This window comes from Sminthopsis crassicaudata, chromosome 1 (genome assembly GCF_048593235.1).
Source record: "Sminthopsis crassicaudata isolate SCR6 chromosome 1, ASM4859323v1, whole genome shotgun sequence".
NCBI lineage: Eukaryota > Metazoa > Chordata > Mammalia > Dasyuromorphia > Dasyuridae > Sminthopsis > Sminthopsis crassicaudata.
In genome coordinates, this window is record NC_133617.1 from 141,950,635 (window position 1) to 141,974,244 (window position 23,610).

General features: G+C 33.6%; 1 protein-coding gene across 8 annotated transcripts in view; it reads right to left on the bottom strand.

The window, feature by feature from the left end:
* The window catches only part of VPS13B (vacuolar protein sorting 13 homolog B), a 973,300-nt gene that overhangs the window by 440,498 nt on the left and 509,192 nt on the right, over window positions 1-23,610 (bottom strand). For 5 of the 8 annotated variants that reach the window (XM_074268391.1, XM_074268380.1, XM_074268410.1 and 2 more), the window contains exons 25-29: window positions 19,238-19,409; window positions 16,783-16,897; window positions 13,643-13,784; window positions 8,827-9,235; window positions 484-595 (exon numbers count right to left, since the gene is read on the bottom strand). In XM_074268391.1, the coding sequence (XP_074124492.1) occupies window positions 484-595; window positions 8,827-9,235; window positions 13,643-13,784; window positions 16,783-16,897; window positions 19,238-19,409 (950 nt within the window). Of the gene's footprint in view, window positions 1-483; window positions 596-8,826; window positions 9,236-13,642; window positions 13,785-14,325; window positions 14,393-16,782; window positions 16,898-19,237; window positions 19,410-23,610 lie in introns of all 8 variants that reach the window. The other 3 variants (XR_012482414.1, XM_074268399.1, XR_012482416.1) reach the window with 3 other exon arrangements.

Here is a 23,610-nt window from a genome sequence, read left to right on the forward strand (position 1 = left end):
GTTTACTATGAAATTTCTCCTCAGAAGTGTGCTTTTTCTTTACAGCTTTGATCCACATGACATTCATAGTCCTACATTTCAAATAATTGCTTACATTTCCATTATGAAAACCTACTCCCAGATACAATTTGACTACAATGGGAAATAGTAGTTCTAGAACATTCTTTCTATACTTATATGACTGAAGATTTCATCAGATTAAGAAGATGCATTAAAACATTTTCAGTTGCACTCCTTCAGTTTCATGATGACTTGATGCTTAGATTCTGTTATTCATCAACACTTCACAGAAAAACTTGATTTGTCTGAATGAATTTTTAAAGCCACAATTGAAGAAAATCAGAAAAACCTGGTTTTGAATATCAAAAGATCCTAAACAAAAAATATCTCTAGAGGCTCCATGGTGCAGCACTTTTATAGACTGGTGCTTGTCCTCACAAAATGAAATTGTGGCTGGGCTAGACATAAAGAGAACACACTTACTGGTAAATGTCTTTTCTTAGAACAGTTCTGCTAAGTGGGTTGTCGGCCTGAGGAGCCATGGCGACGGAACCAATCTTCAAAACCAGGGTGTCTTCTCTTGCAGCCTCAGTTACTGAAACAAAAGAAAGACAAGTCTAATCAGTTCTATTATGTTGGGGTTTTTTGGCAATAAGACATGCAAAGGAAGGTATTCTTTGAAAGAAAAATGAAAAATAGGTGGAGAAATAATATAATAAAGGGTAGTTTTTTTATAGTGCTAAACAAATCTAGGAGATAACCATTGTCATATCTAGCAATTTCAAAATGATGTCTAGCATCTTTGCACATTTTTACCATATATATAATTCATTCTTCCTGCTCACAAGCATTTGTGCTTTAAGTACAACAGCTTGAAAATACTTTATTGCCACTGGTCAGCAGCATTAGGATGGACATCAGTGGGGCCCAACATAATGGTTTTATAGGCTTCTTGGTTACCACTATCCTAGGGCTTACAAAGGTTAAATTTTAGCTTTTGTGCTATGGGCTCATAAAAGAGGAAAGGAAAGGTCACTTGGGTTCTGACCAGCTCCCAGAAGGCTCAGGAAGTTTCAGGCAAGAGAAATTGTTTGAAAGAATACTTGGGGGAGCATTCTGGGAAGCTGGAAGAGTAGGTTGGTAAATTTCAAGCTCTCCCATTTCAAAATTCGAGCCTCAGGTGAACTGGTGAAAAACTAAGAAGTCTTGCAGCAGCACTGGGGTCCTCCAGAAACAACCAGAGAAGATCCAAAGAAAGACCTGGGTCAGGATTAACCCAAGTGCAAACACCTCAGGCTAGCAAGTAGGGAGCTGCAGGGCAAATTGAGAGTGGCTGCAACCTCATCAGGAACTACAGAGGTTTTAGATTGTTTGTCAGGGTTTGAGTCCTGGAAGAATGAAAGAACCTGGGCTGATTAGGAACTCTGGGCCTAGCTGTGCTGTTGAGACACCACCCTGGGTGAGAAGGAACCAGCACCTGGTGAGTGCAGAAGCAGGGGGGCGGGGCATTTGCTGGAAGAGGAATGGAGAGCCACCTGCTAGTGGGTCCTGGAGGTCTAACTATAGCTCTTCAAGTGAGAGGATGATGATGATGATACAAGACCGAGAGGCAGTTGTATTCTCTGACCTCTCTCCTCTTCCCTCTGCCTCCAATTTATCTCATTCCCAGTCAGCAACACCCGTGTCAACAAAGGCCGCCCTGTAACTCCTTCAGATGTCATGATCCACAGGTGTGGAGGCTCTCCTAGAACTGACCTGTCCCTTCACCTAGGCATGGTTCTTAACAGGGGACCTTTTGGTTTGAGGTTCTTGGTCAGAGGGGAGAGCTAAAGGGAAGCCAAAGGCACCATCTCCCCCTCCCACAACTAGGGGTGCTTACACTAATACTTCTCATTTTTAAAAAATTAATGAACCAGCAAAGAACCCCACTACTGAAACATTTTATGGGAACAGTGAAGATCAGAGTTCATCTTCAGAGAAGGACATGAAAGTAAAAAGACCTTCTACCCCAAAAAATAACCTGAAACGGCTTCATGCCCAGAGAGAATTTATAGAAGAACTCAAAAATCTATGAGAGACACTGAGGAAAAACCAAAAAACTAAAATAAATTAAAATAAAAACCATACAAGAAAAACAAGATTATGAAAAAAGTTGATCAATTAGAAAAGGGGACACAGTATCAAAAATGAAAAATCTCTTTGAGAATTAGAATTGGGGAATTAAATTCTGGAAGCAGAATTTAATGAAAGAGTCAGCTGGGATAGAAAAGACGTGTGTATGTGGAATATATGTGTATATATATCTATATGTCTATACATAAATATATCTATCTTAACTATAGTTTGTGAGGTGTAGTGGGGGATGAAATGGAGATTATGTGTGTCTATGTGTGTCTATATGTAGGTGTACATTTACATATGAACATAGAAATGTCCATACTTAAATATAGCCTGTTTGGGGAGTAGAAAAGGGAATGAAAGGGGGAGGAAGAATAAAGCAAATAAAGATGTGCAGCAAAGAACAAAAGAACAATTTACAAGGAAGTAAAGAAAAGATGGATACTCATGAATATAATTTCTTCTACTAATATATATATATATATATATATATATATATATTTCTATATATATATACATATATATATATATATATATATATATATATATATATATATATATATATATATATATATATATATATATATATATATATAATGTCTTAAATTGGTATTTGTTGTTAATACATTTTGAATCCTCCCTGCTATTCTGCTGGGCACATGATAACGTCCTCTTTTGTTCTGTTTCATTTTGATTTGTACTGCTTTTCTGGTTTTCTTTTTTCTTATTCTGTTTCTTCAAATAAAATAAATTTTGAAAAAAGCTTTTAAATTTTTTTAAAAAGAAAGAATTATTTAAGTTCTTTTTGCATGATATTTGTTAACATTAATTTGGTTCCCTTTCCTTTGAAATCTTCTGCATTTAAAAAATATTATTCAGAGAAAGGGTTCATAGGTTTCACCAGATTAACAAAAGGGTCCATAACACAAACAAGATGAGGAAATGCTACCAGATAAACTTAGAAGTGATTTCCCACTCCAAAGAGGTCAGGATCACCAATGTAAAGATAGGACAAGATGAGTCTTGATCTTTATTTGTATTTTGATTTCAAAATGCTTCTTTTGTACATTTCTATAACTTATGGTTGTAATTAATGATTATGGCATTCAGTTAGGAAAATTAATCTTTGTTAAAAAAAAAAAATAAATGAGTAAATTCTGGGCTAGATAGCTAGATCCTGATAAGAGTCTGAAAGCAGGATAATAATCTGAGGAGACAACACAAAGAACCAGCTCTAGTCATCTGTCCTTATTGAGGCTTTAACAAGAGATAATTTAACCACAAGTCCTTTCCATATAAAGGCTGATGCATTATCTGTAATTCACTGGTATAGTTCAAAAGGTCTTTCTTTTCTAAAGGCTCTGTGGAATGTGTGTGGGTTTCTTGGTAGACCTTTTAATTTTTGTTGAACTTGAGTATGTTTCCAATGTCAAGAACAGAAGGCATATTTTTCTATTGAAACTGCTAAAAAAATAATTTAACCAAAACTGTTAACATCTCAGTCTTTATGATGCTACTTAGAACATATATGAATGCTGAAAATTTTCTCTCTTGGATCAGAAATGCATCCTTCAAAAACAAGCTATAAAGAAATGATAATAAAAGATGCAAGGAATGTCTTAAATAGACTATGCCTACAGAAGCACATGCCCAGTATTTACCAACTGTGGCACTCAAAGAATGCAGTGATCACTCAATTAAGTCCAGCTGTGACTGAAGTGAAGTTAGCATAGCTTGGCTCAGAAAAATCAGGAGAAGAAACTAAGAGTGGGGGGAGGTAGAGAGAAAAATGACCAAAGAGAGACAAGAAGACAGACAGAAAAAGAGTAAGGAAAGGAAAAGCTGGAAGTATCTTTTTGGATCAGGAAGGAATGAGAAGGAAGAGGGAAAAAAAGGGCAGAACTAGGGGTCCTATCTCTCAAATATTATTAAGACAATTTTCTTCGAGTAAAAAAAAAGAGGAAAAGAATAAGTTATGAAAAGGCATTATTTGTCTGATACTGTGCAGAAAGGTAGGGATCCAAACAGTAGTAAAATAGTCCCTGTCTTTGTGGAGCTCAACATGCAGTGATTAGGTGCATAAGACATAACAGATGTAATCCCAAAGGAGAAAGTAATGCCACCTTATGAGTGAATAAGAGGGTCAGGGTATAATTAATAGGTGTGGAGAATTTGGGTAAAGCTTTAAGATGGGATTTGAGCTGAGTCTTAAAGGGAAACTAAGAAGCTGAGGTGATGAGAGACAGGAGACAAAGTATTTTGAACATGGTAGGCCAGTATAGCTGGGGCACTGAAGGCATTCAATGGAATAAAGTGCACAAAGCCAAGAAAAAGATGAAAAGGCCACAAGGCAAAGGTTTGCAAATGGTAGAAGAATTGATAATTGATCCTGGAAGTAAAAGGCAGCCACTGGAATTTATTAAGGAGGGGGCAACATGATCAAATCTGGACCCTAAGAAGCTCACTTTAGCAATTTATATATTGGAACTGAAAGAGACTGAAGGTAAGGAGTCCATTTATAAGCTATTGCAAAAGTCCCAATAAGAGATAATGATAATCTAAGCTAATTTAGAGGCTGCATAAGAGAAAGAGATGAAGATAGAAATAAATAGAATAAACTAGGATAAGACTGGATGTGTAATTTGAGTGAAGTGAAGCATTAAGGACAGTAAGTATAGACAAGGGAAAATGGCAGTACCCTCAGTAGTACTAGGGAGTTCAGAAGAGGAGAGGGTTTAGGTGTAAAAACAGTATGTCACATTTTGTAATGTTGAGTTGGCTATGCCTATGAGACTTGAAAGTACAGAATAACTGACATATATCCAATATAAGGGTATGTGTGTAGGTGTATATATGTGTGTGTGTGTGTGTGTATGTGTGTATTATGTGCGTGTATGCTATACACATGTATATATGTACTTTTTATAATTATTATCTCACTTGGTTTATGAGAAGCAAAACTTACGGGTATTTCTGGATCACCGTGAAAGCATTTCACTACTCTCTACAAGACGCTATGAAGAATGTCCATTAATAGCTTTTTGGTTGGTTTCTGGATGCATTCATTCACTGAACAAATATTTGTTTAGAGCTATGTGCAATTCACTTTGAGATGTGCTTACTAAATGTCCAGCATCTCCTAGACAACAGCTTTCAAAGGCCTTCAGTGAGGCATTTTCTCTTCAAGCTTTCTTTCCTGTATTTAATGTAATTTTCTCTAAGACACCACTGACAATTTACTCTCCAGTACAATATTTAGAAAATACCTATTGGGTTGTATATGCCAGAACATCTGAGAAATCTGAAATGTTTCAATTTAAGATGAAAAAATTTGCAACTTCTCTCTTTTTTTTTTTTTTTGCTTTCATATAAAAAACTTTGTCTTATAATTTGCAACACCAGTAATTTCAGAATGCTTACTATAGACAACTTTCTGGAAAAGACATTTAAGTCATTAAAATTTTACCTTTCAGATTCATTAAAATCTTTACAAATTTCTTCAAAATGTGGTTAGCACAAGATCTATTTAATTCTAATTATCATTCAAATGGTCAATTTCTCTTCCTTAGTTTTAATAAAATACAGCTACAAACAGTGCAAAATCTTGCTATTTTTTGCTTTAATGGAATATCCCCAGAGTCTTTTCCCCAAAGAACTATAAATCTTCTTTGCCAAAAAAAGTTAAACTACTTCTGTTTTCTTACTGTCTTTTCTCTATTCACAGATGGAAAATTGAAGAAGTTACTGGTTACAAAGTAAGGCAAATGAACTCTGCCTGTTTGCATCTATCTCCTCCTGAGCTTATGAGAAAATGTTTCTATGATTTTTAAATTGTTTCCTTATGGGACTACATCTTTATCTACGTGATTGTATTATAAATTAATGTAGCATCAACAATTCAATTAAACTTATTTTAGAGACATATAATATATAAAGTAAGGATTATTGCAACTTTAAGATATAGACAACACCATAAATTACTGATGAACTCATCATTATTTAACAAAAATTTATAATTTCATATGGGCAAAGACTGTGGGCAAATTGAATTTCAACTTCACTTGACAATAATCTATCTAAATACTTTAACATATGATCTAGGGGGTCCCCTATTTTTGAAAATGAAGGCTGGAGCAGCTAGATGGTGCAGTGAGTGGATAGAGCACCAGCCCTGAAGTCAGGAGGATCTGAGTTCAAATCTAACCTCAGGCACTAAATACTTCCTAGCTCTGTGACCCTGGGCAAGTCATTTAACCCCAATTACCTCAGCAAACAAACAAACAAACAAACAAAAAAAAAAAAAAAAAAGGAAAGAAAATGAAGGTTGCAAATGTTTGCCTATGACTAAATCTAACATACAACATATAGAACAATCAATTCAAATCTAAATACCTTCATAAAACAGGAATGATGAAACTAGCAAGAAAGTCTTCCACAGATAACAAAGGACAACATATTTTGAAAAACATTACAATAAAGCTTATTGCTAATTTTTGTGGCAGTTGCTACAGAGAGCCACTGAAATCAAGGAAAGGAGGTGTGTTGGTGCTGTCTTGTTTATGATCAAATAAAGCCAAAAGCTAAGTCTCTCTTATTAGTGATCTTTCCAACGCATGTTGTTTTCCATAGTTCTGCTCTGCCAAAGTCTGACTTCACCTCCACTCTTTCAGGATTTTCTACTGATGAGCTACAGATCTAAGAATTAATGGTCAGTGATGGACAGTCAGGTGGTACAGGAGATAGAACTAAAGTCCTGGAGACAGGAAATTGTTAGGATTACCAGGTGAGAACTCAGGTTGTTTGGACAGTGACATGTAACGAGCTGTCGTCTCTAGAAGTTGCCGGATCGCTCTCTGGGAAGAGATCTGCTGTGTCTACTCAAATCTCTCCGACAGATTCTTCTTCCTGTAAAAGAACCGTTGTCCCCAGGCAGTTGCTGTTAACTCTTGTCCTTAGAAGTGACTTCCCTTCCTGCAGAGAGCCCCGTCAGGCCTGATGTAATGCAGAGAGTCTTTCTTCTTGAATCCTGGCTCTGAATCTCCTCCAGCTCTTATCCTTTTCCAGGCCTATCTGCTCTCTGCGCCCAGTGCTGTCTCTTTTTATCCTCCCAGAGAATGGGCGTGGGATAATGCAAGGGCTTCTGGGAAGAACCACCCCAGCCAATGAGCTTGCCCCCTCTATCAAGTCAACCTGAGTTCTCACCTTGTAATTGTCCAGAAAACCTCAGTTCTCACTTAGTAAATCTAACAGTGACAAGGTGAGAATTCAGGTTGACTTGACAGTTCTCTGGCTCAGACCTTTGGTTCAGGCCTTTAAAGGGAGTTTACACCTTAGGAATTCTAGGAGGAACAAGCTCATTGGTTGAAGTAATGTTTCCCAGAAGCTCTTGCGTTATCCCACGCCCATTCTCTGAGAGGATAAAAGAAGGGCAGCATTGGGTCTGAGAGAATCGACTCTGGATAAAGTCTTGACGCCAGGCAGGCTGAAAGGAGACCAGTCTGATCTGAGGAAGGACAAGAGTTAGAGGAGATTCAGAGCTCCCAAGAAACCTGCACACAGAGGAAAAGATTTTACAGATCTCCTCCCAGAGAAGGATTATAATTGAGCAGACGACCAGACCCTCACAATTCAAGAACATTACAAATTGGCGTCCACATGTGGGGCAAGGACTTTTGCTTATCCTGACAAGGACTTATTCTGAGCCCTTCAGAGGAACTAGCCCAGACCTTTGCATTTAAGGACTTATTCTGAGCCCTTCAGAGGAGCTAGACTGGACCATAGCAGGAAATTATCAGTTCAAATTCAGCTTCTGAACTAACTCGCTGTGTGATCTGAGGCAAGTGACTTACTTAACCTCTACTTCTTTTATTTTCCTCATCTGTAAAATAGGGATAATAATAGAACCTAACCCCCAGGGTAGTTATGGACCAAACAAGCTAATAATTAAAAAGCTCTTAAGCACAGTGTCTGATGTAGAGAAAGTATAAATATTAGCTGTTATCATTATTTTTTTAATGGTGATCATCCATTTAATATAGCAGATGCTTTAAGAATTCAATGGGAAAGTGAGATGAAGTTGTAAATATTGAAGTCTCCTCAGGCCTAGACCAATGTTTTGTACAAAGTAGATATTGCTTTGCTGAATGAATGATAAATTCATTAATTTTGAATATAAGAATTAAGACATTCTTCTTTTTCTCATTTTTACCACTACTGTTTTGTACTGCAAGTTTTTAGTCACCTCAACTACAAACATACATATGTTTGTGTGTGTGTGTGTGTGTGTGTGTGTGTGTGTGTGTGTGTGTGTGTGTGTATAAAACCTAGACTGTGGTTTCAAGAAAAAGGATAAGAGACACAAGCTCCACTAGTATCAATCATGTTATAAAGAAAACAACATTTAATAGAATAGGATAACTTTATACTTAATTCCTCTGCACCTTATAAATGGAACTGTTCTAAAGGACAAATTCTGGTTCTCCAATTGAGTCTTTGATAAACTGAGCTATCTCCTGATGCTGAATTCTAATCATTAATTCAAATGAATAGAACTTTTACTTCAATTCTCCAGAGTGGGATGCTGAGTATACCCAGATTATTAAACACAATGGGCAAGAAAATGAATAGAAAGATAAGACAGCATGAAAAATAGCTGGGAAAGGGTTAAGATAAAATTCATACAGATTCATACAATTCTTTACACATTACCTCCAACAGCAGGTTGCATTTCCTCAATTTTCGGGAAAAAAACTCTGATTATACTAGTGTTGATATAGATCAAAGGCAAGTTGCGGGAGGTCAGAGTATGACTCCTCATGGGCTGACCTGGAGATTTCCTTTTCACCTGTTGCGTTCTTGGTAGCTTTGCTTGAAAAATGCTTGCAATTGCATTAAGTAAAGGAAAACAGAGAACAACATCAAATGCTTGTGCAGAAAGGAGAATCTCATGAAGAAAGTGAGGTGAGCCATCTGTTAAGCCTTCACATAACTTATGGAAACTTTTTCGGTCACTCCTTGATGTTAATTTATGCCGGACATTTTTAGTTACTGCTTTTGTATATGTGAGAGAGAGAAATCCATGCTGCTGATGTGAGCCATCTAAAAGTTTTGACGTTGTCTGTCTCAAAAAAAAAAAAAAAAAAAAAAAATAAGGAAATCAGAGTGAGAATTCTGTTAGAAGCAAAGCTTTTGGGGGAACATTCCAAATAAAGAAAAATTACTATTCTCTGCTGTCTCATTTTTATTCCTAATTAATTTTAAACATCTTTTTTTTTAATTGAGTTCCATTATTTATCATTAGAAAAGATTTCTGACCATAGTATAGCACATTACTGAATTAATATGATCTCATTTAAAGATGCCAATGAATCTATGATTTTTTGGATCCTATTTCCTTAAATAACAAGTGAGGATTTTTAGGATTAAAAAAATAAGGTCTTCAAGGAGTTGGAAGGAATCTTAGAGACTGTCTAACCCATCTCCCTCATTTTATAGATTCAAAAAATGGAGACCCCAAGAGGTTAGTGATTTGGCCAAGATCACACAGCTCATACTTGACAAAGTAAGAATTTAAATCTGAATTGAGAATTGCTTTCTCTATGGTAAAATTAATAAATCAAAAGATCAACTGTTAGTCTGTGAATTATATGGTGAAGACTGGGTATGTAATAAGCAGTATCTTTAATGATAGAGAAAGTGAATTCTCAAAAGAGTTCATTTCTTATATTTTGTGATGAGTATAGATGGTCATGGGACATTCTCAACTTCAAGAAAATTTTATATACTGTCATTTGAATTCTGGATAAGGACTCTTCCTTGCAATGTGCAATGTGGCAAAATTAATGAAGTATTTTTAAGTTTTAGATTTTATTTTTAATTATTATTCTCTGTATTAGTGCCTATCATATATGTTAAATTTCCTAATTAATCATATATATGTAAGGCATGGAGAAATAGTTTTTCTTTCCAGTTATGGTGATAAAATTACCATATCTTGTCTGCTTACTTTATAAGATGGATAATTGGGCAAAGAATACTGGCTGAGGTTATAGAAAAAAAAGAAGAAAAAAAAAAAGATTTTCCTCTAGGCAAAGTCCAGAGATTTTATTAAGAAATAATGGAACCTAGAACTAGAAAGTTATAGAACTTGCTGTACTCTGTCCTGGTCAGAGTAGACCACACATAGAGTATTCTATTTAATTTGTGCATAACATTAAATCAAAATTAGATTTCATTAGGAAAAGGCAAAATGTCTTGACAAAAAGAATGGCAGAATTTCAAGATTATATCAGGTGCAGATCAAGTGGGGGAAAAGAGAATATTTAACCTTCAGAATAAAAAAAGAAAATTAAGGGGAGCAATATCCTTTTTCAAGTACTTGAAAAGCTGAAATGGGGAAGAGAAATTTAGCTTGTTCCTAAGTCCAAAAGGAAGAACCAGAAACAATGGGTAAGAATTGCAGAGGCAAGTTAAGGTTTGATTCCAGAAGAAAAAACAAAAACAAAAACAAAAACAAAAACAACAACCACAACAAAAATCTCAACAATAAGAACTATCTCGAATGCAATGGCCTTCTGGGGTAGATAGAGAAAATCTTACTGAAGGTTTTCAAGCAAAAACTGTTACCCACTATATACTTATACCTATAGTACAAAGTTAAGCAGAAAGAGAGATTCCTAACTGGAAGGAGGGGGGGACGGGGAGTCTTTGAATTTTTTCCCCTCAAATACTGTGATATTTTGTAATTATACACATTTTTGTTTTATGCCTTTAAACTCATTATTTTGAGAAGCAATATACACACTTTACCAAATGGGTAAATGGGTCCAAAAACACCCCCCCAAAAAAATTTAAACAAAACAAAACAAAACAAACAAACAAAAAAAACAAAAACCCACAAAACAACCCTCAATTGTAGAAGGAAATCTTTTTTCAGATATAAGCTAAACCAAAAAGGCCTCTGAGATCCTTTCCAACATTGGGACATAATGATGTTACATTTTCTAACAGTGACATACTAAAATATCTGTTTGGCATAGTAACAAAACATATGTATTTTAAAAGTAATTTTCCATAGTGATTGTTTGCAAAATCTCTTATTTTACTTTAATAATATACATTCCTCAGGTATAATAATCGTTACCTTCAAATATGCAAAAAGCATTTGGTTATAATGAAAAAGCATGTATTTGTAACTATTTTACACAACTTCAGATAATTATTTCCAAAATGCATATAATAAAAAATAGCAAAATAATGGTTTTATAAATAAGATAAAACTTGAGGTAGCGTATGCTTCAACATAAAAAGAGCTGCTCCAAAAATTTTTTGTACATCAATTCCTATATATTGACTTCTCACTGACTTTCAATATAAAATTAGAGTTGCAATTGGATTGAAGACATTTTTTTCCTACCAGAAAAAAATGACATCAGTTGGATTAGGGAAAGGATGTAGAAAGAAAGCAAGATAAGCAGCAAAGCAGAAAAGGGTCTGTACTACTGTAAACTCATCACTTGCAATACTGTTCTGTGTCCACTTTTTCTCCTCAGTCCCTATAACCCAACGACAGAAGCACACTGAGTCTTGTGGCCACTGTCACTACTGTTCCTACTCTGCTGTCACTCTCTAAAGGCCTCTATTGGCACATGGAAAAAGTCTTTTATTTTTCTTCTAGCAAAAAGTATGGCCATGAATGGTGTGGTCGAAGGAATTTGTAGAGGAATGACTGTGTAACCTCATGAAAAATGTCTCTTTCACACCCGATGTGATCTCTCCTCAGAATCGTATTCCTCTAATTCAGGATTGTGCCAGCCCTCTCTTCTACTTTCTCCCTCTTGCTTTGCCTTACTCATTGCTTCTTCTGTTCTGTCAGACAAACAGAGGCCTCAGCCAATGACAAACAAGCCAGGGAGCATCAGGGCCAGGCTAAGACATACTGATCTCTCACTAAGTGGCAAAAAGTAGTGACTGGGAGGAGGAACACAATATATGACTTGGAGTATGTGTGTGGTCTGAAGACAGAAAAGGAAGGTTTTTCCATTCCCAAATATCCCAACAACTGCTTCTTCTTAAATTGTGCAGTTTTTAGCACTATAGCATCTGTGTATTACAAGATCAGAAGAGCCAAAATGGTGCTCTTGGCTAAGAAAATTAAAAATTTTCAAAACCATTTTAGAGAACACATACTGAATGGTTTTCTAGCTTGTACATGAAATTAACACAATATTGTATTTGTTAAATGTTACTCTAAGGAATATCAGGACTTATTTATTTGACAAATTTTAGCATTATCAAATAGATGCCCTTACATAAACAACTGAAACTTCAATAACAGCAGATTTTGTATGCTTGAAATATAAGTTTTTTAACATGTGAATATTTTAATTTGTTAAAACTGTCACTTAAATACACTTAAAGTACAAATGTAAGTGTATTTTATGTACATATATATAAAACAATGTTTCATATGGATACAGACATGGAAGAAATATAAATCTAAACAGAACTTCCACTAACATGAAAGCCATTTTACATCCAATCTCAGAAGTAAAAAAAAATATATATATATATATATTTATACCCCTTTGTAGTTTTCTGGGAAAATCTCAAACAATTACTTTTCTTGATCAATTACCCAGAAGAGCAGAAAATATAAGCAGGCATCTTGACCTATTAAATAACACTTGATTTTTATGTAAATACATTGTTGTTCCTCTGAATTCCAGAGGAACAAAATTTTAACACTTGGCTATTTTAGTAAATCTCTGCTGCATTATTTAAATCTCATTTCTATAAATATATATACCTATATATTATATGTTACAATTTTATCTAACTCTGAAACCAGTGGCAAGATGTAGATCAAATGTGGCAGATCTTTAACAATATTAATTAAACCAAATTGCCCTTCAAATCAATACAATCTATCTAGATGTTACTATATTGAATTTCTACTACTCAAATAACTGTCATATCAGCAACAGAAAGTTAAAATAGGATACTCCTTCTCTCTATTCAGTAACATATGTGTATATTTGTTTCTATTTAAGAGAGCACTGAATAAAATGCTGTTGTGTAATGGTTGTAAGAGCAAAAGGACAACAAAGGAATGAAATGACCAGCTTTTGAGTCAGGTATACAAATGGTATGGCAAAATCACTTCAGTCAATTCTTGCTTATTAGTTTATAATTTTTATTTGGTACTGCAATATACCATATACATATTTTTTTTGCAATATTTATCTTTCTAATTATTTTTTCTTAAGGCTTTCTTAAGGATAAAAAAGATTTTGTACTCCATGGGGATGGAGTTTATGAAGAAACAACACAGAACACAAATAGATTGGATTGTAAAGACAAGCCAATTCAAAATATACAGATTTGTTGTAGACAATAAATAGTAAAAGACAAAATGCAGATTAAAAAAATGAGAAATGACCATATTTTGCATAAGTAGTTATATCTATTTCATGGGTTACTGTTAATGGAAGTTCTGTAGAATAATTTTCAAATGATTTCTTACAGAAGGAAAGAAGCCAGAGAAATTACTGAAAGGGTCCTGCTTGCAGACGGGTCGAACCAACAAGGTGCGTCTGTTCAGCTTGTCAGTACAGGAAAGGAAGACACCTCCATATTGCCCCAGAGACCAACACTCTTCCCCCAGGCTTTAGATGATGTACAGGAGGAAAGAGGGTGGAGAGACAAAAAGCAATAAAAAGCCATAAGCAAAAAATTCATACAGATTTTAAATTCTGCTTAAGTCTGCATAGCTGCATGCCTCTGTTTGATATGGCCTCAATCTGGACCGTCTGCAAATACACAGTTAATAGAATTAAAAAGAAAATATTTTAGTATAAAATCTCCACTTGCAGGTGATAGAAACAATCCAGCATGAGATTAAACATAAGAAATGAAGAGAATAAATAATTCCAAAGAGTTTATATGATAGAAGTCAATAGTACATTAATTAATGAAAGCAACCTTATATTGATTTTTATCAAATGTTTGCTAAATTTGTTAAATGAGAAAGATATTTACAAACTTTAAGCAGCTTGAAGCAATACAAGATGGATTTAAAATGTATAAAATCATTCTGAGGTTGAGGTTCTAATTCTTGTAAATATTCCTGTTGCATTAAAAAATAAATACATACAGTTTAATTATAAAGCACTATTTAAAAATTTATATTTACTGAATGAATCTCACCACTGGTTTTTCTTTGCACTGAAGAAATATTCCTTCAAAATGTCCTGACTGCCAGCCTTCGCCTGGCCTGGAAAACAGAGGTTAACCTTATCTATTCTCTGTAATTTTTCTGAATTTACAGAATTTAGCCATATAAAACTATATTTCAATTAACTGTAACATTAATAACTGCCATATTAAAGTGAAAAATCAATCAGACAAAGCAATCAACAAATCAATTATGTAAGACATAAATTTCACAGAGATACCATGATCAAACCATCATTAATTGTACTCAATGCTTCAAGAAAAAAAACAACACAATAATAATAAGACCAGGAATGAAAAGCAAGGAGCTATAATGAAAAATAATGTGTAAGAAGTATTTTGATGAAGATACAATTGGTTAGGTAAGAACAGTGTCATATACTGAATTGTTAAAAAAAAAAAAAAAAAAAAAACCAAATTATCTCCTTATCAATACCATAAATCATCTATTCCACAAACCTATTGTAACCTACCATAAATATAACATTTATATGTATTTTTAAAAATTCTTATTAAAATGTATTACATTTTCTTATTACACATTTTAAAAGTCATGAATGCATTTTTAGAATATATCCTTTAGAAAATACATTTCTAGAATATTTTCCTATTCTAGTATATTTCTAATACTAGTATACTAGTATATAGTATATGCTGGCATAATATATATTACATAATACTATTATAGGCTATAATAGTATATATAATACTATTATATTAAGGCTAATATATACTATATATAATAGTATATATTAGTATAATAAACTAGTATATAGTATATTTAGAAATGTGTTCCTTAGAATATTCCTTAAAATAGGAATATGTTTAATACGTTTGAAGAATAATAGAATTCATATATCTTTTTTGTAAAATTAGATAGTTTTAAAATTAAAAAACTTAGTTTTTTTCCCTATTTATGCTACTTGAACATGTAAGAAAAAGAGATACTTTTAAAGCCAGAAATTTTTAAGTAAAAATCTATTGGAAATTAGATGCAGGACTGTTTAAAATAGTGTCTTTCACTCATTTAAAAAAATGGATTGGACAATAGAGAAGGAGTTTCATTCAAATATCTAACTGCTACACTCAGACCTGATGGCTTTATTATAAATATGTAATTCTCAAAAACAAAGCACTATTGAATTTAGTCATCATTTTGATGGAGCATTTATTATAGAAAGTTCAAGTTATTCTTTCAGTGAATAAATATTTATACCATATAGATCTCACCTAAACAGAGAAGGGAAGTCATATTTGGTATTTTATGGGAAAGCAGTAAGAGAGAAAAATCAGAGTGAGAAATGGAGGAAGGTGAGGAAAAGAAAACAGAAAAATATGTGTATCCATAATATTGAAGTCTTAAGGTCAAAGGAAACAGAATAAGATTAAGCAATGAAATATGGAGCTATAATCCCTGGACCAGTGACAGGAAGGAATTGCTAACTTTAAAAAATTATAAAAGGTATGGAGTTGTTTTTAGTGCATTAGTAAAAAACCTTTAAACTAATAAGGGAAAAGAAGTGTGATTTTTGTTAAGTAAAACTTTATACATAGCATTGAGGTTTGAAAGAAAGAATACAAACAACCAAGAGCAACAATGCAAACAAAGCAACAATAATTCAATGTTTTACAAGAAATCCCCTATGTAAATCCTTTTTTAAAAAGAACATACCTAACACAATATATCGGCAAATGTATTTAAAAAACAATGTGACATGTCATGATGCAACATGACAATTAGAAGGATTATAAACAGTCCATCTTTTTTATATTCATGTACTGAATCCATATTGTTTTTAATTTACATCCATGATTTCAAAGTGCCTGCTGAGGAAACTCTCTTTAATGATAAGTTAAGTAACTCCTCAGAAAATCAAAGTCTTAAGAGAATTGCATAAGATCCTTAGAAATTTAATAACAGTCATAGCAATGGCAGCAATGGCTTTGAAATCAAGTATTCCTGACTATAAGGCCAGGGTGTCTAACTCCTATGCATTGCTACATTCCTAAAAGTCATTTTTAAAAAAGCAAGTTATATTATACATATACACAAATTGTTGAATCAAAGAAAAATATGTAAAACTGTTAAAAACTATTTCCTAAATAAGGTTTAACACTGGTTTTTCTTCATACTTATACACACATATGTATATACACACTAAACAATCCACTTAATTTAAAGTTTCTTTATGGTAATAAATGTATCTTGAAAAAAGTTGATTAATAACTAAATAAGCTAAAATATAAACATTCTTAAATTATTGCCAAGGAAAATATTTTTCCCTATTTTTTATTTTATGTGTGTAGATAAAAATGAGAGAATGAAAAAGGATTTATTGCTAAGAACTAAGCAATGTCTTAAGCATTGGACATACAAGTAAAAAAAAGCAATCATAAAACTATAAAAAAGTGGTATGACTTTATATTTACCTGCTTTTGTAATGGTCAATATTGAAGCTTTCTATTTTACACTTGACTTTGGTATAAACATCTTGGACATCTACTGAGGCACTGAGATCTTCTAATTCACTAACTACACAGACCTCTGCAATAATAAGCAAACACTAACATTAGTACCTATTTTTCAAGACAAGACATATCAAGAATATTTAGAAAAGAAATCTTAATATATATAATGCATCAAAGATCTTTGAAAAGTAACCATACAATATAAAAAATTGTACACAAAATCGTAAACAGTAACAGCAATATTGTACAATAAAAAAATTGTGAATAGCTTAGCTATACTCAGTATTATAAAGATCCAAGACAATCCCAAAGGACTAATGATAAAATATGCTATCCATATCCTGAAAAAGAACTGATAGTGTCAGAATAAACATAATATTCTCTCTCTCTTTCTTTGTCTCTCTATGTCTGTCTAAGTGATTGTCTCTTTCTCTCTGTCTGTCTCCCCCTCTCTTCCTTTCTTCCCTCCCTTCTTCCTTCCTTTCTTTCCTTTTGAATCTTCTTATACAAAACTACTAATTTGGAAATTTTTTATATGATTGCACATGTGTCACTTATATCAGATTGCTTGCCATTTTAGGTAGTGAGGAGGGAGGGGAGGGAGAGAAAGACAGAACTTAGAACACAAAATTTTAAGAAAAAATTGTAAAAAATTATTTTAATATGTAATTGGGGGAAAACATATTTTTTTTAAATTTTACACCATAAAGATTTTAATTAGATTTTGTAATAATATAAGTTTCTCAGTGTTTGATCAAAATAATAGAGTATATATTATAATTGTTTCCCATAGGAAAAAGGTTCTTTTCCAACCTTCATGTGCTTAATTTATCAATATCCTTTAAAGTTTGGCTCATATGGCAACTTATATATTAAGAAGTGATATATAGTAATTTAAGATTTACAGAGTATTTTATATGCATTATTTCATTTGATCCTTGACATTTACATTTTACATTTTATAGATGAAAAAACTGAGGTTCAAAGAGGGATTAAGAGATGCTAATAACCATTTAGTTAGTAATAATAGTATGAGGAATGATTCAAACCCAAGTCTTTCTAGATTGCAAGTACAAAGTTCTTTTGCCTATACCACTGATTCTCACAAGTCAGAAAGTCTTTTGACCCACTGTTTTTACAGTGTCTTCAAATTATACAGTTCTCTAGAGAAATTATTGTGCATTCTTTTACATTTTAGTTATGTATGTAATTTGCTCATCTATACTAATTTAATCTCTATTATCATGGGGACTATGTCTTATCTAAATTTTTACCTCTATTAGTACTTAGTAGAATATCATATATATCTATATCTATATCTATATATAGATATATCTATATCTATATATATGTATATATATATATATACACACATATGTAAATATACATATGTAAATGTACATATTATATATACACACATATATATACATGGCAGCTGCTTAATAAATATTTCTTGTATTCAATTTCACATTAAAAACTTCAATATCATATAAATAGAAAAGAAAGAGAAAGGAGAGAAAAAGAACTGCTGAATAAAAAGGTTCTTCCCATTGTAGCTGATAAGGTTTTCTTTAGAGGAAGCTTTCTGGGAAAATGTATTTCCATCATGGATTTAATCTCCTGTTATTGCAAAGAACAATATGGCTTTGCCATAATAGCAGGAATGGAAAGAGAAAGGAAGGAAAGTATATTCTTTGAAGCAACAGAATATTAACTCTAGTTTCTTATAGTGAGCTGAATTTTATTTAAAATTTATTCACATCATTGAGAATTTTTTTAAATTTATAATTCTGAATAATGGCGTATTTATCAGGATAAAGTGAGCAATTGGCTTCTTAAATCACTGAAACTTTATTTCAATAGTAAGTATGACAGAAATCAAACTGTGATGGACTACAAATAAAATCAGAGATTATAACACAAAAATATCATTTTTATTTTAAAATGTAATTTAAATGAAAATAGTATTAGTTTTCAGGTAGAACAATAATATCTAAATCATATAATAAAGAATTAATGGCACTTCACAGGCTCAAAAATAATAAGACAAAGCTATTTATCATCTATTCTCTAACAGTGTATGATGGTTGTATGTATCATATAGAAGAGATTTATGCATACCTAATTCCTTAATACTGACATGGATTTTGAATTATTAGATATTAAATTAGTTCATATATCTTTTGAATACTTATTTATCAGAATGGTAAAGAATATTTTAATATTTCTTTGAAAACTGCATCCTAGCACTAGAAATAGATGAAGCATCAAAGACAATTTAGTCCAACCTCTTAATTTCTCAAATGACTAAACTAAGGGATGGAGTACAGGTGGTAAGTGATTTGCTAGAAGTCAAAAGGTTGATAAGCATCAGAAGCTGGATTAAAGTTAAATATATAGTAAATGAGATTAATACCTCTTCCTTTGTGTCCAGGATCTGGAGCAAATAACTTGATAGTAATTTTTGGTAGCACCCACTGCATCCAAAGACTAACACGTCCACTTGACCCACCAATGCTGCTTGTAGTTTGTTCCAAGGTAACAGAATCAGAAAATGGGGAGTCATCGCCAGCTTGTACAGAATCACCCTAGACAAAGAAAACATCCATAATAGAAATTAAGTTTAAAATTCATCACACTGGTGAATCCCCAGAAGAGCAGTGATTTCTTCACTTAAATTCACTGGAAGTTACATCCTGATTAATTTATATCTGTTGAGTATACTTGTCACAATTATAATTCTTTGTCCCCTTTCTAGACTTGAATATTTTTTCATAGATGATCAAAGTAACCGTTTCTTTACTGCAAACTTATCCACTTAAAAAAAATAAAGAATGAGATGATATTACCTTCTAAAATCTCAATCCCATTAAGATATGGGAAATGACATTCAGATATATTTGGCTTTAAAAAGTAACTTTATTAACTCAGGTTTCATTTTTATATCTCAATATCTTAGGATATTGCCCCTGACACTGAAAGTCTCAGTAAGGAAAAGTAAAGAAAGGAACAAAGGGTGTTATGGAGTTTGCAAGATAAGATTAAAAGTTTCATAGCTGCACCCACTAGTCTGAAACCTTTATCTGGCTCTTCTCTTGCCATGCTGTTTGGTTCACTTTTATATGTAGTTTTCTTCCATTAGAATGCAACTCCTTGAGAACAAGGACTGTCTTTTTCTTACAGAGGTATTCCCAACATTCAAAAATGTTTGACACATTTAAAATGCTTAATAAATGCTTACTTTGGAGGTTAATTTATTATATTTTTTCTATTTTCTAGCTTTTAGTGATGTGTTAATAAAGCAATAAGGGCAGAGATGACATGCTTGTACTGTTCTAGTGATGGGGGTTGAGGTCCCTTTAAGATTCCTTTCTAATTGCCCAACCCATGGCTGACCTTGATTCACAAATCCTGGTCAAAAGCACCTTTTGAATATCCGGGCCCAGCCCCCACTGTCTGCTCAGCTTCCCCCAGCCCTGATCTGAGCTAACTGAAAAGCCTGCCTAGAACTTAGGGGTACTGCCCATCATCTTCTAGGTATAAAAAGGGCCAAGCAGGAGCCCTCATTGCAGGAGCCCTGCCAGCCAACACATGGTATCCTTCCAGCCATGTAGGGGTTCCTGCCCTCCCAGCGGCCACCTCTGGCCCTGGCATCTTTCTAACTGAGCTTTACTTCCAATTTCTACAATAAACCTTTTATTTATCAATCTAGGTTTTCGGGCCTGTAAATTCATTTTACAGGTGACACTGCGCCTCATGGGATTATCTTATCTATGCGGCGAGAAATGGGGTTCCCCCTTTCCTCCCCCTCATTACTAGGAGTAGGAACGTGGAAAAGATAGTTTGAAGAAGCTAAGAATAAGGGCCTGCTATGTACTTTACTTTCTTATCATTCAACTTTTTTTTTTTTTTTTTAACTTTTTTTTCTTACCACGATGTTATATATTTAATTCTGGATAAGTTAGAAAGATATACAGAGAAAAATGGGACCATATAAGCAGTTAATCTGAATAGATGGCAGACCCAAAGACCCAGCAAATATATCAATAGTGCATTCTGTCTTCTATATGACAAGTAATGACAAGGGAGGCCAAACAAAATATATACATTTAAAGTTAAGTATCATTTGTAAAATGAGGAATTGGACTTGACAGAAAAAATATTATATGTTATTATATTCTCTCATCAATATATTAGTATGTATTAATTAATATAGTATTAATATAATGATAGAAAATTAATACCAAAGGTAATGTTATTTCCCACTTCCTGAATGATCCTAGTATTGTCAGAATGTCAGTAGCATTCCCAGCAAGTTAGTATCAATTAAATAGAGCTGAATTAGACCTTAAGTTCCATCCTGGGATCTTGCCTTGTGGGGAAACCTGGCTCAAGCTGGATCTAGAACGCTGATCCTTGCCCCTTTACATTGGGATTCATGCCATGAAGGGCAAAATAGCTAGAATGAAATGATTTTCCTTTTTTGAATTACTGAGGGTGGCTGGGATCTCATGTGATCTCATGTTACCTCATGTTACCTCCTCTCTCTTTCAAAAACTATAAAAACCTTTTCATTTGTCTCTTTGGTTGGGAAATCCCCCATGGTGGCATATTTGTTATCTTATTATCTCAATTAAAGATGCTTTATTTCTGAAATCACGGTTTGATTTACTTTAGGACTTGACATAATAGATGAATTCTTTTAACTTCTTCATGTTCTAAGTTTCAAAAGTTAAGAAATGAAGCAAATGTGGTCAAGACTGGCCAACGAGGGCCTTGTGCTCACAGTATGATCAGATATGCATGTGTAAGATGAATGTAATATTCCCTATTCTAAACTATTAAATGGAGCCTGAGTGAGCTTACTTCTGGCCAGGAATTATTAGACACTAATGTCTGTCTCCATCATCTAATGACAAAACTCCTAATTAGTTTTGGAAAGGGTGAATGAAATAAGAGACAGAGCAGGAAGGGAGTTTACATACAAAAGAATCAAAATAATTCTCCTCTGGTCCTTTAGTGCTTCCAGGAAACAAGTCCTGCTGAGAGCTGTTGCATAGGGGAAAGACAACAGCTGCCTTTTGTCCTGTCCAGCTGCTATATTTCAGTGAATGTATGTTGCTTCTGTTACTTTTGTCTCTTTTATGTTCATTCTTGCCTGATATGAGATGAAGGAGTATTATGAGAGAGAGGCGCCCAGATGACAAGCGAGTGCAAGAAATTTATCAGAAGTGTCAAAAAAAGCCTCAAGCAACTGAGGCCAGTAGCAGTAGTATGGAGTCTAATGAAGAACCATACCAGCAGCTGAGTAACCTGCCTGCCCCAGTGCAACCCAACAGATTGACACATCACCCAAGGCAAAACATTCCATAAGGAGGCAACTGAACAAGGAAGTCATCCATCACCAACACCATGCACTGCAACAAATTGCATGAAGACCTTTCCACTGAAGAAAAAAATTTGATCTTCTTTCGTTCTGGAGTTATTAATTTCTTTAGTCATGAGTTTTCCCTACACATGTGCCTCAGTATCACTGTACTTAAGTTCATGCTTATTCTTCTTCTGATGAACTTAATAAGTATTTGTGGGAAAGAGTACCCTGGGGCTTGGGGGTGGTGGTGGAAAGTATTTTATAACTTTTGTTCTTGCTATATGCCTTTTAAAGAAATAGATCTGCTAAAGAACTGATTCCCAAAGGAAAGCACAATGATAGAGAGCTTGTGAACCAGTGTTGAGAGCATGCATAGGGTTATCTGTAGAAGCCAAAATTAGCAGTAGATGCCTTTTGAAAACCAACCTGCTAATATGAGTTGTATTTTGGAAGAATAAGCCTCTAAGGGGTGCAGGAAAAGAGCATTTTTAAAATATGTTATCTGTAAAGTATTTTTCAATTCCTTTCCTCTAAGCAAAATAAAAAGTTATACAAGGTGTTTTAGGAAGAGGAACCTGGAATTAAAGCATGAAATGCACTGAAGTTGACAAGACTGCAGACAATGAGAATCATTAGGAAGCCACTACAAATAATTTAGGTGTAAGGCAAAACAAATACTTATGCTGTATAAGTATATTTTTTGGAAGTGCATCTGTTCTGAGCCCCTTAAGTCATGCTACACAACTAATTGTCAAGTCACAGAATTTAGGGCAGGAAAGTATTGCAAAGAAGACTTAATTCAAATACCTCTTTTTTAAAAAAGATGTAAACTGAGCATGAGAAAGGCTGGATGAACTGTCCAAGGTCATATCATAAGGGCACTAAAGAGTAGCATAGCTGGGATTCACTAATAGGCCTGTTTACTCTTAATTCAATATTCATTGTGCTGTGACATGTTGTATTGTGTAGTATATTTCTATCTCCACTGTATACTAGGTTCTAAGTACCAGCAATTAAATTATTCACAAGTGAAATGAAGATCTTCTACCTTTATAGTTAGGAAATCTTTTTCTTTGCTAATTCAAAGCCATCTTGCACAAGCTTGCTTTAAGATATAAACTTTCATTAATTTTTAGTAAATAATTTTCCCTCCTCATATAATTGGAGAGAAACAGGCTACGACAACATTCTAAACTAAACTATGACTTTTATTTTCCATTGTTCAGTCTTGGTTACCTTTTCTTTTTTTTTTTTTTTTTAAATGGCAATCAGAGTTACATGAGTAGTCCAGGATCACTTGGTCTTTGAGGCTGAATGTGAACTCAGGTCCTCCTGACACCAGGGTCACTGCACCACCTAGATGCCCTTTGATTAAACATTTAAAAATTTTTGCCTCACAAAAAGTGACAAATACCTAA